This window comes from Dermochelys coriacea, chromosome 6 (assembly GCF_009764565.3).
Source record: "Dermochelys coriacea isolate rDerCor1 chromosome 6, rDerCor1.pri.v4, whole genome shotgun sequence".
NCBI lineage: Eukaryota > Metazoa > Chordata > Testudines > Dermochelyidae > Dermochelys > Dermochelys coriacea.
In genome coordinates, this window is record NC_050073.1 from 6,889,435 (window position 1) to 6,907,380 (window position 17,946).

Here is a 17,946-nt window from a genome sequence, read left to right on the forward strand (position 1 = left end):
GTGTGTGCGGACTGCAGGCCACCTTGCTTTGCAGAGGGGGAGCAGAGGTCAGGACCCCCTGGCTGGGCGAGTAGCCTGGCTGGTGCGTGTGTTGGCCCTGAGGGTCGAGGGTCTGGGCTACGCCTGGTATAACACAGGGGAGCAGGCCCCAGCTTGGCCGGTTCTGCAGGCGTGGCTGTAATACCGTTCTATGAGCTCAGGAGCTCGGTTCTTGCAAACCTTGGCCCAAGAGCGTGGCAGCAGGGCTGTGACCCCCCCCCAGGGAAGTTACCGTGCTCCCTGTGAGCTGCTCGGACCCTGAGATGGGTCAGAAACAGGCCCCCCCCACACCTTTCCCTCTATCTTGCAAGGTCAGCGCAGCCCTTCCCCCCCTCCTGGAGGGTCAATGGGCGTCCGGTGCCGCTCTCCCTGAGGCTGGCCCTCCTGGACCCCGGTGCCTTTCCCATGTGCTGTGCCCAGGCAGCCAGGTCTGGAATCGCTCCCCACCCCCCTGGGTCCCCTGGCGGCTGCTCTCCGCCCCAGAGCTGGTTGCATTTCAGGGCAGTCGGGGGGGAGGAGCTGTAGGGACGTGCTTGCTGGGTCCCTTCGTGGCCTAAGCGCAGGTGGGCAAGGCTGGTGGGCTCTGGCTCAGGCCCGGCCCTCGCTGTGCATGGCTAGTGGCCTAGCGGGTGAGTTCCCCATGGGTGTGGCGCTGACATGCCGCTCCTGTGGAGGGGGCGGTGCCCAGAGCGGCTCCAGGTGAGGTCTGACGACAGCAGCCTCCATGCCCTGCCCCGCTCGCTGTCGGGTCGCTCCCCAGGAAGGCAGCGTGGGCTCACCCCGGCCAGTCCCCTGGCCCATTCCTGCATGCTGAGACGGGTATGTTCATCTGGGAGGAGAAGATCAGCCTGCCCTGGCTCCCTGTCCGCATCTCCAAGCTCTGGGGTAAGGGGGGGAGGCCGAGGCCCCGCGTCTGGACTTAGGGCTGAGTCCTGGGGGTGCGGCCCTGGGGGAGGGGCGGTGTGCGGGAGGAGGTGATAGCAGGCACAGTGGTGGGGTGTCGCTGGCTGCCAAAGGGAGCCTGAGTGTTGCAGGCCTGCAGCCACACGCCTGCCCTGCCCAGCGGTCGAGGGGGGGGAGGAAGGGAAGGGAGGGTGTGATCCTGGTTACACATGCTGCAAAGAATGCAGAGCCCTGCTGGCTGGGGGGAGGGAATGGCTAAGCACTGGGGGGAGGGGGCGCTGAAAAGAGTCCCCGCACCCTGGGCCTGAGAGCAGTAGGTCCCCTTTAGCCAGGCTGCAATTTTAGATCGACCCCATGGGGCTCCCTGACCTTCAGGACTTGGTGCTGGACCCCTGTGCTAGTGCTGCAGGCCTGGTGCTTTGGTGATGGCGTTTGGCGTTTCCGGGGCTGAGCCCCAGTTCTCAGACGCATCTAATCCTTTGGGCTGGTGTTTCTCAGCCTGCCGGCGGCACTGTGTTCTTCTGGGGCAGCTGGGTAACTTTCCGTCCAGGTGGCTGCAAGGGATGAGTCAGACACACGCACACCTAGCCGTTGCCATCTCGGTGTGTCTGGGAGAGCGCCTGTGTGTGAGGTTGTCTGTGAGATCGCCCATGGGGCTGCCTGTGATTGTGTGTGAGACTCTGCCGGTGAGACAGTGTAGCTGCGTGTGACTCTGCATGTGCCTGGGACTGTCTGTGTGTCAGACCTGCGTGACTGTGTGTGTGCCTTTGTGTGGGGCTGTGAGAGTGCCGGTGGGGCTGTGTGGGACTCTGCGTGGGGCTGTGAGAGCGCCCGTGGGGCTGTGTGGGACTTTGTGTGTGTCTCGGGGAGGGAAAGGCCTTTTTTGCAGTGTCAGAAATTGCTGGCATTCTTTGCTGCTGTGCACATGGGAAATGGTTTGTTGTTTTCAGGCCGGCACCGCTGTTGGGATCTCTTGGCCTGGCCTATGCAGTCCAGGCTGAGGAATCTGGCCCAGTGAGGTCGGACCTGCCCACCAGTGCAGCTGCCCTCTGCGAAAGGGCCCTGCTTGCTCCCCGGGCGCCTCCTAGGAGGAGGGGCGGGATGTTGGCATGGTTGTCACTCTGTGGCTGTGCGCAGAAGTCTGCTGGCCTTGCGGTTAAGTCCTGGACTTGAAAGGTTTGCATCCTGCTCTGGCCCCATTCATGACCTTTGTGTCATTTAGACCAGAGGTTTTACACTGATCTGGGTACTCAAGTTTTCTGGGCACCTGAGGAGTGGTGCTGGGGACCCTGCTTTCGAGGGGCATTGGGTACCCACTGCTCCAGCTGGGAGTCACTAGGCGCGACAGGGCGGGGCTCTGTATTTCCGACAGTCCAGCCCCAGCTGTGCCCAGATGTCACTAGAACTGCTCAGCGTGAATGTCTGTGCCACATTCCCCATGTGGAAAATGGGGATCACTCCCCAGTGAGCCTATCTGCCTCCCCTGGCAGCCCGGCAGAGCCAGCCCGGCTGAGAGGGACGGTGGATTCCAGTCCTGTTAGTGCACTGTCGTCAGAATTCCCACCCTAGGTTCTCTGTGCATGCATCTCTGCAGCCGGTGAGGTGCACAGGGGGTTGCTCAGGCTGCAGAGGGGTCACCGAGGGCAGATCTGACCTATAGACCCTTCCTTGGAGGTATTTAAACTACTTGGGCCAGAGGACGTTTTGGTTTCAATTTTCCATGCCCTAGAGCCAGGCAGTGCTGCCCCCTCTGGTCGCAAGCTGGGTGCTGAGCCTTGCTTGGCCAGCCCCATGGTGGGTACTTTCCCAGCTGGAGCTGCCTTCCCCATTGAGGGAGCAGATAAGAAATAACAAGATAAGGAACAGTAAGGAATAAACCAGCCAGGCCAGGAACTGGGAGCCATGGTGCCAGGACTGTGGTGCCAGCCCCTCTCCTCTAGGGTCTGGCCAGTCTCTCAGGCAGGAAGGGGGGCAGTGGATGGTAGCAGGGTCCAGGTGTCATAGACTGTCGCTTTCTACCTAGCAGCCTCCCTGCCCCTCTCCTGCTGTGCTGCCATGTGCAATGAAAGCGTTCACAGTGTGTGTGTCAAGCTTCTGTCACCGCTATCTCATCAGTGAACTGAGCAGGGCAGGGCACAGCTCAGAGAGACTCGGGCCCCTCGCTTACGCCCGGGGCTGCTTCCACCACTGCCCAGCATGGGCTCAGACTCTCAGGAGACTCGGGCAGTGTCACTGGCTGCGTCGGTCACACCTGGGATAGCTCCCCTCCCCCGCAGCGATGGGCTCAGACTTTCTGTGTTGGGCACCCCTGGGGCACGTTTTGGAGGTTTTCTTGACAACCAGAGTAACTGGAGACTGGTTTGATTCTCTTTCAGTGAAAGCAGGGACCCCTGAGAGTGCTGGCGAGGCCGGTCGCGCCCCTCCTGGCCAGGGGAACACAGAGCCAGGGGCTGTGACTGGAGCGGGGGCTCACCCAGGCCGTGGTAAGGAGGGAGTGGCCTGGTCCCAGCCTTTGGGGAGGCAGGGGCCCTGTCCGTGTCGGCCAGCTGGCATGCGTGTGTAGAACAAAGGGCCTGTGTCCCCAGGCAAATGCATCTGGGCCGTTCCAGCCTCTGGGGTGGGGGCAAAACCCTGCCCCTGCTGACCCAGCCCTTCCCCTTCTGTGAGGGGCAGGGGCCTCGCTCCACGCTAGCCACTGGCTACCTGGAGGGATTGGGTGCCCGGGACTCTGCCTGTGGGGCTCCTGGAGGTGGTTACCTGCCCCGGGGTTCAGTTGCCATGGTGGCCCCGGGCCAGCACTGAGCTGTCTGATGCACACGACACATAGCCTGGCACTGTGAGCCCTGCCCCCATCCCCTCTGTGCCCCGTCCTGGCTGCAGTGCTGCAGCCTGGCACTGGGGGCCGTGAGCGTGACCCATGGGCCATATCCAGTGGTCACTAGAGCCGGCCCAGGGCCTGCGGTATTGGACTGCCTGGCAGCTGTGTCTGACAGCCCAGCTGTGGGGAGCGTTGGTCAGACGCTGGGCCTCGAGCATGGGGTCGAAGCATGGCTCTGAGCGCTTACTCCTGTCCCGGCCACCTGGATCTGGCCACTCCCCAGCCAAGCTCCCCCCAGCCAGTCCTCGGGCCAAGTCTGCAGGTGTGGCAATGGCATGGGGTGGGGAGCAGGACGGGCTGTGGGACCCTGCCCTCTCTAACTACGCTGCCTCTCCCCCGCACCAGAATGCCCCTGGCTGCCAGCAGTGCCCTGCCCTGGCAACGATGACAGGATGCCCGTCTGCACTGCGGCGGGCGTGCACCCCCCGGAGCACCCAGTGAGCCGGATGCCCATGGAGGGGCAGGACGAGGCCCCCGGCCATGTGCCAGCCCAGGAGGGGGACGCACTGCGGGTCAACCAGCTGCACAACAGCAACAACAATGCCTCGCCGGGAGGCTGGCTGGGCCGCAAGGGCTCCCGCTCCCTCTCGCCCTTCGGTCCCCGGGCCCCTGCTGGCGCCAACCACAAGCTGAGCTACCTGGAGCGCGTCGTGCTGGAGCTTGTGGAGTCGGAGCGCACGTACGTGCAGGACCTGCGCAGCATTGTGGAGGTGAGCCATGACCCCCCCAGCTGGGCAAGAGACACAGGCTGGCCCCCTCTGTGCCTCGCTGCACAGCAGCACCCCTTGCTGCCCCTGTGCGGCGCCGCATGACTCCCCCAACCCCATCGTCCCTGGAGCTAGGGGCGCCTGGAGTCTCTGGATCCGTGCCCCTAAACGCCCAGTGGGGTAGGGTTCAGGTGGCATCTTTCATCCCCGTATTGCTGGTCTGGCTTCTCCAGGGAGGGGTCTGCTAGTGGGGTGAGCTCCCAGAATGCACCGGGGCTGGGGGTGACGGAAATGGGTGGGGGGTGCTGGCAGGGTCGATGGGCTCTGTGGGGATAAAGCTGCCCGCAGGGAATGGCACTGCCCGTGGGGAATGGCACTGCCTGTGGCAGCAGGACGGGGAGGGGGGACCCGAGCCCTGCTCCCACCACCGACTGAAGCCAGCTTGGCCTGGGGGAAGCTCCCCTGGATGGCTCTGCCGGGAGGGGAGGGCTGGGGGCCCCCTTGGCCACACGACAGCACCTCTCTGCTTGCTGGCCCGCGCCATGGCTCACTGCGGGCGCCTGGCAGGACTACCTGGGGAAGATCATCGACACCAAGGAGCTGCTGCTGCGGCCGGAGCAGGTCAGCGTGCTCTTCGGGAACATCGAGGATCTCTACGAACTCAACAGGTGAGCCAGGCCCAGAACCGGCCACTCCGACCCGACCCCAGTAATCCTGGCCCCCTCCATCCCTGCCCCCCACCTGCTCCGTCCAGACCCCAGCCCCTCCATCCTGGCCCTGCCCTCTGGCCCAACCCCCTTCATTCCTGCCCCTGCTTGCTGTGGCCTGAGCCCCTCTAACCTCCGACCTGCTCCAGCCTAGTTCCCCTGACCCCCTCCTGCTCCGCCCTTGCTGACTCCATTACCACCCCCACCTCCTCCACTCCCCCTCTCCAAAGGGGATGAGGAGTAAATGCCCTAGGACGGGCTTCCCCTTAGAACTGGAGAAGTCGGGGTTAGTGCTCGGCAGAAAGGAATTGTGTCACCTAGGGAGCCTCCTGGGCTCCCTGCCCCAGCTTCTGCCAGTGCCCCTCAATCCCAACCCGCAGCCCTGGGCTCTTCCCCTTCCCCCCCCAGCTCTGCCAGTGCCCCCAATCCCAACCTGCAGCCCCTGTTCTCACAGCCCTGGTTTCCCCCCCACCCCAACTCTGCCAGTGCCCCTCAATCCCAACCCACAGCCTTGGGCTCTTCCCCCCCCTCCTCCCCCCCAGCTCTGCCAGTGCCCCTCAATCCCAACCCGCAGCCCTGGGCTCTCCCCCTCCCCCCCCCCAGCTCTGCCAGTGTCCCTCAATCCCAACCCACAGCCCCTGTTCTCACAGCCCTGGGCTCTGCCCCTCAATCCCAACCCGCAGCCCCTGTTCTCACAGCCCTGGGGTCTTCCCTTCCCCTGCCCCCAGCTCTGCTAGTGCCCCTCAATCCCAACCCGCAGCCCTGGGCTCTTCACCCCCCCACCCCCAGCTCTGCCAGTGCCCCTCAATCCCCCCCTGCAGATTTCTGACTTGTGAGCCGGGGATCTCATTGCCAGTCTCCAGCAGTGAGAGGCTGATGCCACGCGCTCCCCGGCCCTAGGACAGCAGTGTCAGAGGGAGCCGCCCTAGGAGGGCAGAGGAGCAGCTCTGGTCCGTATCCTTCCCCATCTCCCTTGGCTTGACACTGAGGCTGTCTCAGTCGAGAGCCCTTGGGTGGGGGTGGGGGTCCTGTCCATTGAGCTCTTTGCGCGCTCTGGTCGGGGCCCGCGTGGCACGACTGTCACACCAGCAGCGTGGCTGAGAGCCGGCCAGGCCAGAGCCCCCGGGAGAAGGGGCAACCAGTGCGTGCATCTCCTCTCGTAACACCTGCTTTGTTTTCAAACCCTGCCGGCACTGGAAGGGGCCCTGCCCTGCAGGTGGGTACCACGCCGGGCTCACTGCATGCTTGGCTGCCTGCCCTCTGCTTGGGGGTTTGTGTGCTGGGAGCGGCGGGGGGCATGCCTTGTATGCATGCAGCACGTGCCTGGCCCGTGTGTTCCCCGGAGAACACGTGTGCTTGGCAGGCCCGGCCCTTGGGTCACCTGGAGCGTGCATGCTCTTGGCGGGCCCTGCATGACTGAGAGTCTCTCTCTCTTTCTCTGCCCAGCGAGCTGCTGCAGGACCTGGACAGCTGTGACAGCGACCCTGTGGCCGTGGCCAGGTGCTTCGTGGACAGGGTAAGGGAGGCTCTGGAGGTGGCACTCAGTGGTGAGCGGCTGGCGAGACGGCCCATGGCATAGCCCTGCGCCAGGCGAACTGGTGTACTCAGGGCTAGCACCTGGCACCCTAGCATGTGAGCGTCTCCCAGCTCACGCGCCTAGTCCAGCACATGGCCCTGATGGATTTCATGGGATGGCCCCAGCTTGGCAAGGGTGGGGATGGGGGAGCTTGCGGTGCCAACCGAGGGAGGGGGAGGAGGACTGGCTGGGGCACTCTGGGGACGCTTGCAGCACTGAGGCACTTTTGCAGGATGCTGGTGCCCAGGCAGGTGGAGTAGTGGGAGGGCAGTGCCCAGTGTAAGCACTTGCTGGCAGCTGTGGCCGGGCACAGGGAGGGGTGAAGCTAGGGTTGCCAACTGTCTAATCGCACAAACCCAAACACCCTTGCCCCACCCCTTCTCTGAGGCCCTGCCCCCACCCCTCCATCCCCCCTCCCTCCATCACTCACTGTCCCCTACCCTCGCTGATTTTCACCAGGCTGGAACAGCAGGTTGGGGTGGGGGTGAGGGGTGCGGGCTCCGGGAGGGTATTTGGATGCAGGAGGGGGCTCAGGGCTGGGGCAGGAGGTTGGGGTGTGGGAATGGGTGCTGGCTCCGGCTGGCGCTTAGCTCGGGCAGCTCCCGGGAATCAACCGGCATGTCCCTCCAGCTCCTAGGCTCAGGGGCAGCCAGACGGCTCTGTGTGCTGCCCTTGCTTGCAGGCACCGCCCTGGCAGCTCCCATTGGCTGTGGTTCCCAGCCAGTGGGAGCTGCGGAGTCAGCACTTGAGGCAGAGGCAGCATGTGGAGCCCCTGTGCCTAGTGGCTTCTGGGAGCCGTGTGGAGCCAGGACAGGTGGGGAGCCTGCCTTAGCCCCACTGCGCCGCCATCCAGACTTTGGCCTATTAAAATCTCCCAGATTGATTTCAGAAGCCACTGGGAGATCGATTCCAATTCCGCTGGGAGAGTTGGCAACCCTAGGTACAGCTCCTGGGGCTAGCGTGTGGGCAGAGTGCTGTGGGAGGGGGGCTCCCCCTGTAGACCTCACTCACGGTCTCTCTCTCCCCCCCCCCCCTTGCAGAGCCAGGATTTCGATATCTACACCCAGTACTGCAACAACTACCCCAAGTGAGTGTGCATGGGGCGGGCACCCAGCCACTAGCTGGGGCTGTGCCCGGGGCGGGGGATCCCTGCCTGTGGGGAGGTTGCAACCCACACTGGGGTGGCCTGGTTCTAGCAGCAGATAATGGGATCTTGCCAGTCTTTTGAGGGGGGTGGGGTGGAGTGGAAGTTGAGATGGGGGCATTGCCAGAGCTGGGAGGGGCCAGCGTCCCCTCGTGCAGCAGCCTCTCCCAGCATCCCAATGGCAGGTGCCTCAGTCTGTGGCCTGGGAGAAGAAGGGGCTGTGTGCCAGCTCCCCCTCTGCGTGAACTGTGCCCAGGAGCAGGTGGAGCTGGTTTCTGCCCTCAGGCCTATATGTGCCATGTATATGTACTTTGCATCCCCCACTGTTATGTACAGGTGCTGTGCCAGGCCCTAGTCCCATGTGGATGGGGCATCTCCCATTACCGTGATGTCTGGGTGCTGCGCCAGGCCCCTGCCACGTGTGGATGGGGCATCTCCCATCACTGTGATGTCTGGGTGCTGTGCCAGGCCCCTGCCCCGTGTGGGTGGGCATCTCCCATCACCGTGGTGTCTGGGTGCTGTGCCAGGCCCCTCCCCCACATGAGTCTCCCCTCACCGCAGTGTCTGGTCCCTGCAGCTCGGTGGCGACTCTGACCGAGTGCATGAGGAACAAGCACCAGGCTAAGTTCTTCCGCGAGCGCCAGGAGCAGATTGGCCACGCGCTGCCCCTGGGCTCCTACCTGCTCAAGCCAGTCCAGAGGATCCTCAAATACCACCTGCTGCTCCAGGTAAACGGGGGGGGGGTGCCTTCCGCCCCACAGTGCACGGGCATTGCGGTGCCTCCCTCCTACACTGCACGAGCATTGCGGTGCCTCCCGCCCCCACTGCATGGGCATTGTGGCGGCACCCCACCTGTCACACGGCACCCCTGTTCTACTGTGCGCATCACAGAGATCACCGCCTCCGCATCTCCTCCCTCACCCACTGCAGGGCGCCCCCTGTCCCCCTCCATCCCCATCGCTGCAGCATCACAGACCCGTCCCCTCTCCAGGGGCACTGCAATCCCCTTCCTTCCACCCCACGCTGCATCCCCTCCAGCCGCAGTGCCTGAAGGTGCCCTGTGAGCAGCCCCACTGCTGTGTCCCCCAGCTCAGCCCTGCCCATGCCCTGGGCGCCCTTCCCCTGGGGAGGGCGAAGGGAGTGGGGCCTCTGGTGGGAGCGGGGCAGCGAGCCCTCACGCTGGGTGGTGTCCCCAGGAGATCGCGAAGCACTTTGACCTGGAGGAGGCTGGCTACGAGGTGGTGGAGGAGGCCATCGACACCATGACCTGTGTGGCCTGGTACATCAACGACATGAAGCGCAGACACGAGCACGCCGTGCGGCTGCAGGTGAGCGCTGGTGGGGGTGTGTCCCGCCCCCGGCCGCGAGAATGCAGTGCCTAGCGCCGCGATCCGGGGAACGGCTCCCTGGTACTGGCTGAGAGCCTCGCGCGCTTCCCAAATGTCCCCGTGGGAGGTGGTAGTGAGCCCCTCCCAGTCGCTGCCTCTGACCCGGCCACATCTGGGGACCCTTCACTCTGGGCCCGGGGTGGGGACGTCCAGGTGATCCTGGCCCCGTGTCCCTGCGCTCACAGAAATGGCTTCCCGGTGCCCTGGAGCTGGGATGTGGCCTGGCTGGGTGCTGGCAGGGGCCCAAGACCAGCAGTGGTGCCAGAATTGGGGGGGAGGCAGCGGGGCTGAGACACCCCCCTCGCAGATCTGTGGGGGGTGTGGCTGGTTTGAGAGAAGCGCCCCTGCCAGCACCCAGCCAGGCCGCCTCCCCCCAACCTCCCCAGGAGATCCAGTCCCTGCTGCTGCACTGGAAGGGGCCGGATCTGACGACCTTCGGGGAGCTGGTGCTGGAGGGCACCTTCCGGGTGAGCCGGGTGCGCAACGAGCGCACCTTCTTCCTCTTCGACCGCACCCTGCTCATCACCAAGAGACGGGGCGACCACTTCGTCTGCAAGAACCACATCCCGGTAACCCCCCGCACCATGGCTCCATGGTTCCCCCCACCCCCCGTGGCTCCGTGCTGCCCTACCCTGTCGGCAGCCGGTCCAGCTAGTTGGATGGCGTGGCCTCCTGCCCGTTCCCTGTCCCTCCCCTCTGTCCTTGGGCTGGGAGCCTCAGGGGGCTGCTGGTGTGGGGAAGGGAGCCTCTGGGGGAGCTAGTGGTGCTGGCAGCATGGGGAGGGGAGCCCTGAGGGGTGGGCAGGGGCGGCCTGGGATGGGGAACCCCCAGGGGGAAGGGGGCCTGCTGGCAGCACGGGGAGGGGGAGCCGTGGGAGGGGGCTGGCACGGGGAGGGGGAGTCCTGGGTGGGGGGGCTGGGGAGGGGGAGTGGGCTGGCAGCAGAGGTCCTAGCACGGGTAGGGGAAGAGGAGCCCCGGGGGGCAGGCTGGCGGCAGCGGTGGTGGCACGGGGAGGGGTGGGGGGGTCCCGGGGGGGCAGGCTGGTGGCAGCAGTGGTGGCACGGGGAGGGGAGGGGGAGCACCGAGGGGGGCAGGCTGGTGGCACGGGGAGGCGAGGGGGCTCCCCGGGGGGGGCAGGCTGGCGGCAGCGGTGGTGGCACGGGGAGGGGTGGGGGAGCCCCGGGGGGGCAGGCTGGCGGCAGCGGTGGTGGCACGGGGAGGCGAGGGGGAGCCCCGGGGGGGCAGGCTGGTGGCAGCAGTGGTGGCACGGGGAGGGGAGGGGGAGCCCCGGGGGGCAGGCTGGCGGAAGCAGGGGTGGCACGGGGAGGGGAGGGGGAGCCCCGGGGGCAGCGGGGGTGGCACAGGGAGGGGAGGGGAGGGGGAGCCCCGGGGGGGCAGGCTGGCGGCAGCGGGGGTGGCACGCGGAGGCGCGGGGGAGCCCCGGGGGGGCAGGCTGGTGGCAGCGGGGGTGGCACAGCGAGGCGAGGGGGGTCCCGGGGGGGGCAGGTGTGGGCCAAGCCCAGCCCCTGGGCGGGGAGCCATGTCTGGGTTGCTGATGCCGCTCTCTCCCCAGTGCTCCTCCTTGATGCTGATCGAGAGCACCAGGGACTCGCTGTGCTTCAGCGTCACCCACTACAAGCACAGCAAGCAGCAGTACAGCATCCAGGTGAGGGCGGGCTGGGCACCCTGGGGGGCACGGAGGGGCTGGCTTGGAGCCGGGGGATGCAGGCTTGGCACCCTGGGGGGCACGGAGGGGCTGGCTGGGAGCCGGGGGAGGAGGGCTGGGCACCCTGCAGGGCACGGAGGGGCTGGCTGGGAGCCGGGGGAGGCGGGCTGGGCACCCTGCGGGGCACGGAGGGGCTGGTTGGGAGCCGGGGGAAGCGGGCTGGGCACCTGGGGGGCACGGAGGGGCTGGCTGGGAGCCGGGGGAAGCGGGCAGGGCACGGGGCCAGCCAGTGGTGGTGCAGAGGCTGGGTTCTCCAGGGGTGACGTGAGGTGCCCGGCTCCATGTCATCACGTGTCCTCTGCCTCAGGCCAAGAGCGTGGAGGAGAAGCGGGTCTGGACCCACCACATCAAGAGGCTCATCCTGGAGAACCACCACGCCATCATCCCCCAGAAGGTGAAGAGCCCTGGTGCCACTCACCTGCTGCCCCTGTTCCAAGCCCCATGGTCAGAGCCCCCACCCCTCCCATTGAATCGGGCGCTTAGACCTGGGGCCCATGCAGACAGGGCCTGAAGCCAAGCCACAGCAGCTGGCTTCTGAGGCTGAGGGCATGTGATCTGGGCTTGGGGTCAGCCCAGCTGTGCCAGAGCGCAGGGATCAGCAGCTACCCGGTGTGGGAAGGGATGGGGAACGCGGCCCCTCGACACGCTGGCGGCCGTATGTCACAGATCCACAGGTCCGGCGCTCTCGCCCAGCTCTGGAACAGTCCCTGGGAGGAGCCCTTCAGCGCATCAGCCCCCGGAGGGTCGCTCACTGGGGTGAGCCTCTGGCTTCACCGCCTCCTGGGGCCAAACCTCAGAGCCTTCAGCACCCTGCTTCATGCCGTGAGCTCCCTGCAGCGAGTCCCTCTGCGTTGGATACCTGGGGAAGACTTGTACCCCCCAAGGGAGCGATGCACCCCCAACTTAATCAGGAGGGACTGTCAGCCAGTGCTGTAGCAGCAGGAGGGTTTATGAGATCTCTGGAATACAGCCTAGAAAGTCCTTGGTTAGCAAAGAGAAGGGAAAGTTACAGCAGAGTCTATCTGGGTCAGTCCAGAACTCTCTGACCCCTCCTCAGTCCAGTACCCCAGCTTTTCCTTCCAGCAGCCCACACTTAACAACCCTCAGTCCTTTGTCTGTGTTCCCAGGCAAGCATTGTCCCCTGGCTCTCCTCCCTAGCCCTTTGTTCCCCAGCTGGTCACACCCGGATGGCTTCCTGCGGAGAGTAGGCCCTTCATGGTCGGTAGGTGCCAAATGTCCGGGCAATTGGAGTGGCCATTGTCTTCTGGGACTCTCCATGGGAATGGGGGGCCCAGGCCCTCAAGAGCCAGGAGTCAGTCTCACCTGGAGCTCTGCAAAGAGCGAACAACCTCCACACCCACCACCTAGTTAATCATCCAGCACATAGGGGAAATCGAGGCGCACACAGTACTCCTACAAAGCATTATGAAAAGTTTCCACCGCTGCGCTGCCCTCCCTGTTCACTAACCGACTGATCTCTGCACCCCTAGGCTAAGGAAGCCATCCTGGAAATGGATTCCTCCCGTAAGTGCTCCCTCCAGCTGTCTCTCCGTGGGGCGGGGGGTGGGGTGTCTGTCTCTGTTCCTCTGTCTGGGGCGGGTCCCGTGGCTTTGTGTGTCTCTCCTAGACTGCTGGGCCAGGCCGGTGCCCCATAGAATGATGACCTTGGCGGGGCGCTGCAGGGATCAAACTGGGGGCTTTTGGGTCTAACAGCACCAGTCCCTAGTGCCTCAGCCGTGGGACCTGGCTCGGTGAGCACACAGGCTGTGGCAGGCTCGCGTGCCAGGCCCGGGCCCATCTCGCCCTGCGCTCACTCTGGCATGCTGCAGAGGGGCAGGACTCGTTCCCCACCTCCCTGCGCACTCTGGCGCACTGCAGAGGCGCTCACCCGCACTCCTCTGCCCTTTTCAGACCCTGCTCGCTACAGATACAGCCCGGAGCGGCTGAAGAAAGTGAAGTCGTGCCAGCCCCTCGACGAGGTGCCCCCGCAGGCACGACAGGGGCGCCGACAGTCGGGTAAGAAGGGAGGGTGTGCCGAGGGAGGGTGCAGCCAGACGGGGCCTTTAGTCCGTGACGGTGAAGAGGCACCGGATTGGCGTGGCACATGGCTCCCCCTGGCGCTGGCTGGAGTGATGCCCTGTAAGCCGGGCTGTCTGATGGGGCGTACATCTGGGCTGTGCTCGCACAGTGAGTGGGCAGGTGGCTGACTCGCTCCCTGTTGCTCTGCGGGGGTGAGGGCGGGACTGGATCGTCTGGGTGCAGGGCAAGCACTGGACAGTTTGGGGCTGAGCCTCTCCAGCTAGCTCAGGTCAGTGCCCATGGGGGCTCCAGAGATGTGGGGGTCTTTGTGTCCCAGCCTGCAGCTGGCCCCTGCCCCTCCTTTCCCCTGGGGTTGTTGTCAGGTGAGCTGTCAGCGCTGGCTGTGATGGTGGCTGTTGCGCGGCCTTGCCTGGCGGTAACTGGTCCCTGAGCATCCAGCCTTGGTATCCGTCCAGGATCTGCCCCATACCCACCCATCCTTCTCCGGGTCAGATCACGGAGTTGACTGTCCTGCTCCGGCCTCAGCATCCTCCTAGCACACAGGCTGCATGGCCGGTCGGGAAACGCGCTCAGATTGGTCAGCTGTCCCTGCCGGTGTGGCTGGACTCCCGGCCACCTTGGCTGCTGTCGGGCCCAGGGCAGCCCTGCCTCCTCTGCAAGGCAGGGCAGAGCAGGCCAGGCTGCCCTTCAGCAGCTTCCCGTGTCTCGGAGGGGCCTGCAGCTCAGCCCTGGACGCTTGCCGTTTTCCTGGGGGCAGTGGCCTTCTAGCAGGGCAGGAGAGAGACCTGGGCTGTGAGCGCTGCTGGGCCCATGCCTAGATCCCCTCCCCTTCCTCGTTCCCTGCGTGTGGTGGAGGCGCGGGCATGGCTGGCTAGCTCAGGCCAGACAGAAGTGATGCTTGGGGAGGGGAAGCAACCCCCAGGTACGCTCTCTTCCCCACCTGTCCTGTGAGCCCATGTTCAGGGTGACAGGGATGTGTGTCTGTCAGGCCCCTGGCTGAGCTGCAGGGGCCAGGGTAGCCTTCCCCCACCTGCCTCCAGCCAAGGGTATGTGTCCCTGCATCAGAGAGTAGCTGTCCCCTCTACCGCCATTGGCTGGCTTGAATGGAACCCAGGAGTCCTGAACCCCAGCATTCCATGGCTGTCAGCCTGTAGCTGTGAACCCCCCCAGCAAAGCGTCTGTCCTCCCCACCATCTGTGCTGCTCTGGGATTCACACACATGGGGCTGGGATCGCCTGGACCCTTCTCTTCAGGGACCCCTGCCCAGCAGCAGGTGTGACTGGTTCCCCCAGGGTGCCACCTGGAACTGGGGTACCACTGAGCCCACCTGACCCACCAGTCTGGGCGCCCTTTACACTGTGCTGCTGTAACAAGCTACAGAGCCCTCCAGCCTGCACTCTCACCAGCACCCATACAGGTAGGGACGCACCTAGCTGCAGTTACATGCAGAGGCTGTGATCAGCCCTGCGTGGGAAGGCTCCAGCCAAGGAACTTCCCAGCTACTCGGGCATGAACCCTGCTCTGGAGTGTAAACCCAAAATTATACCGTCTTGCGCTGCATAGGGAACTGTATAGCGTAAGCTCATGAAATTCGCCCCTTCCCTCAATGGGGAGAGGAATATGCGACAGCTTTCTGCCCCGAGTTATGATTGCCACACAGACACGTAGGGACTCGGGCACAGAGATTAAGGTCCAAAGTCTCTGTTAATTTGGGTGCCCAAGTTGAGCCCCCTGGGTTTGACTTTATCAGAGCACATAGCATCAGGTAGCACTGAAACGTTCCAAGCCCAGCCCCTACTGCCTTCAGGTACAACTCAGCGCCCAGGGCCCTAGTCACACTCCCAGTAAATGAGGAAGTGGCACGGATCCACAGGTCCGGTGCTCTGGAATGGTCCCTGGGAGGAGCCCTTCAGTGCGTCAGTCCTCTTAAGGTCTCTCTCACTCCCTGGGGTGAACGCCTTGGCTTCTCCGCCACCTGGGGCTGAATCTCAGAGCCTTCAGCACCCCCAACGTAGCTCCGCAAGCAGCCTGCAGCAAGTCCACCTGGACTGGACCCTGGAGGGAGACTTGTCCCTCCAAAGTGACTCTCAGCCAGCACTGTGGAATCAGAAGGGTTTATTAGATCTCTGGTACCCAGGCAAGGACTTTCTACGCTATCAAAGAGAATGGAAAGTTACAGCAGAGTCCATCTCAGTCTGCTCAGATCCCAGAGCTCTCTCTGACCCCTTCTTAGTCCCCTTCCAGCCCAGAAGCTTCTCCCTCCATCAGCTCCACACTTAACAACCCCTCTGGCTCCTCCTCAGTCCTTTGTCCTGGTTCCCATGAAAACATTGTCCCCTGGCCCTCCTCCTCAGCCCTTTGTTCTCCAGCTGGTCACACCTGGCTGGCTTCCTGCAGAAGGTGGGCCTTCCACAGTCGCTAGGTGCCAAAATCCAGGCAATTGTTTCTGGGACTCTCCGTGGCATGGCCCCCAGGCTCAGACAGCCAGGTGTAAGTCACACCTGGATCTCTGCAAAGAGTAACAACCTTTCCCCCCTACGTAGTCAGTCATGTAGCACATAGGGGAAACTGAGAGACACACTCTATTCATATGATGAAAAAATGCTCACTTTGTCACAGGAACACACAATGAGGGATCACCTGGAAAAACGCAGTTTTGAAGCGTTTTGCCCAGCATCACACAGGAATTCTGGACAATTATCTAGGGCAACATTCAACTGCCCAAGGCAGGAGACCCTCTTGTCTCTTCCTGCCATCCCCTGCCTCATTCACCTCACCCCTTCCAGCTTCTGCAACCAATGAGGCAGGGTCCTACAGACAACAGCCTCCTGCACTGCACCCTTCCCCAGAGCAGGGCCCATCCGGTGCACTGAAGAGGCAGGAAAAGCATAGTATTCTTTGACTGTGGTAATGCATACTTGCACAAGAGACAGGGTTAAGGTGATACAGGCAGCCTTAGATCTGGCATTTCCTAATGTGAGTGTTTGACAATGCAGCTTCAATGTTCCTTTAACATAGCTCTTTGCATGTAATTCCTTAGTCTGCACAAAAGCAAACTGAAAAAACTAGCAGCTCCATCCTGCGGCATCATCAAATTGACCCCCAGTGGTCGTCAGCAGGGTTGGAACCTTTAGATCCACCCCACAGAACTCTGCTGCTTGAGCTCACAGAGTAACTTGCAGCAGTAGAAGGTTGTCATCCTCTGTGTGGACCAGCATGAAGGAGAGACCCTTTGCCAGTGGGTTTCACAGCTATTTGCTGGCAGCAGAGGGTTAGATTCAGGACTTCTGGGTTCTGTTCCTGGTGCTGGAGGGCAGATTGCCCGGCTCCCTGAGCAGTGTCCTCTCTTTGCCCCCTCCATGGTGGCCTCCGTTCCCAGCGGTGGGAATTCCCCACCGGGGCGGAGCTAGCCCAGTGGACCCCAGACAAACTGAAGCTTGGCCCCACACACATCCCCTTTACGTTCAATCAGGCTGCTGCCCGCCTGCCTGGCCAGGAAGGCAAAGTTCAAGGCCCAGAGCCTTGGGCAAACAACGGCGGGTCCAATGGCAAACCATCCCCCGCTTCCACCCGCCAGCCAATCAGATTGGCTGGCCAAAGGCTGGTGCAGTGCCCTGTCTGCCGTGGGCCAGCAGAGCTCCCTCATCCCCACGGGTCTCCCGTTCTGGATTGAACCTGGCACCCGCCACCCTCTGACTGCTGGCTCTGTGCAGTCCTGGGCCCATCTAGGCCCCATAAAGGCACCACCTCCCTGTGGCCGCCAGGAGAGCAGGCAGGGTCCCGCCCCCGTGGGGTCGCTGGCTCTGGAGGGGTTCCCCCTTTCTCTGCAAAGGCGGAGGATGAGAAATGGCCCCATTCTGCTTGTCCCCGCACCAAGAGCTGCCCGGCCAGGTCTCTCTCCCCTGCTGAGCTGTGGCCGAGTCACTGCCAAGCACGTGGGGGGGGGGGGTCAGTGCTGGGCTGGCTCCCAGGCCCTGCCCCTCTCACTGCGTTATCGCAGATCCAGCCGGCTGTGCACAGCCCCAGCCACGGCCAGGTTGCTGAAGCCTTGGGGCACTGGGACTGTGGCCTTGGGTGGGCAGGGCAAGCCGACATCAGTAGGGCTGCTTTGGGGCTAGCCGTGGGGCAGGAATAGTCGTGGCCCGCTATAGAGCATCCTGGGGGGACATGCTCAGTGCCCTGCATCCAACGCCAAGCCAGATACACAGGTGGCAGGGCTAGCGCAGCTGTAGGTAGGACAGCCGTGTCTCGGGGGGCCGTGGGCAGTGCCAGGCTGCGGGGTGCAGGTTACACAGGTGGCAGGGCTAGTGCAGCCGTAGGTAGGCCAGCCATATCTCAGGGAGTGGTGGGCACTGCTGTGTCTCGGAGGGCTGTGGGCAGTGCCAGGCTGCGGCGTGCAGGGTACACAGGTGGCAGGGCTAGTGCAGCCATAAGTAGGACAGCTGTATCTCGGGGAGCAGTGGGTGCTGCCGTGTCTCAGGGAGCCATGGGCAGTGCCAGGCCGTGGGGTGCAGAGTACACAGGTGGCAGGGCTAGTGCCGCCGTAGGTAGGACAGCCGTGTCTTGGGGTGGCATGCAGGATATATAGCCAGTTGAAGAGCTGCATTGGCTCTAATGGCTGCGTCTGTCCTGTCTTCAGAGCCCTTCCACCTCCGACGCCGCAGGGAGAAGCTCGCGGATGGATTGCATGGCAGCGTGGGGTTGGGGCGTGCAGGCCGCAGGAAGTCTGGTGCGAGCTCCCCTCTACAGCCCGGGGCACGGGGCTTGAGCACGGGCCAGGGGATGGGAGCTGTGGTGCTCTGGGCTTGGTGATTCCTGGCACGTGATACTCTTGGGAC

At 63.9% G+C, this 17,946-nt stretch overlaps 1 protein-coding gene across 14 annotated transcripts in view; it reads left to right on the top strand.

Annotated features, from left to right (window-relative positions):
* The window catches only part of PLEKHG3 (pleckstrin homology and RhoGEF domain containing G3), a 42,288-nt gene that overhangs the window by 16,703 nt on the left and 7,639 nt on the right, over window positions 1-17,946 (top strand). For 4 of the 14 annotated variants that reach the window (XM_038407277.2, XM_038407279.2, XM_038407283.2 and 1 more), the window contains exons 1-14: window positions 794-924; window positions 3,318-3,425; window positions 4,166-4,530; window positions 5,095-5,195; window positions 6,681-6,750; window positions 7,851-7,897; window positions 8,532-8,682; window positions 9,151-9,282; window positions 9,729-9,911; window positions 10,916-11,008; window positions 11,376-11,462; window positions 12,559-12,592; window positions 12,980-13,084; window positions 17,748-17,837. In XM_038407277.2, the coding sequence (XP_038263205.1) occupies window positions 861-924; window positions 3,318-3,425; window positions 4,166-4,530; window positions 5,095-5,195; window positions 6,681-6,750; window positions 7,851-7,897; window positions 8,532-8,682; window positions 9,151-9,282; window positions 9,729-9,911; window positions 10,916-11,008; window positions 11,376-11,462; window positions 12,559-12,592; window positions 12,980-13,084; window positions 17,748-17,837 (1,630 nt within the window). In that variant the 5' untranslated portion in view covers window positions 794-860. Of the gene's footprint in view, window positions 1-792; window positions 925-3,317; window positions 3,426-4,165; window positions 4,531-5,094; window positions 5,196-6,680; window positions 6,751-7,850; window positions 7,898-8,515; window positions 8,683-9,150; window positions 9,283-9,728; window positions 9,912-10,915; window positions 11,009-11,375; window positions 11,463-12,558; window positions 12,593-12,979; window positions 13,085-17,747; window positions 17,838-17,946 lie in introns of those variants that run through there. The other 10 variants (XM_038407276.2, XM_043516022.1, XM_038407278.2 and 7 more) reach the window with 7 other exon arrangements.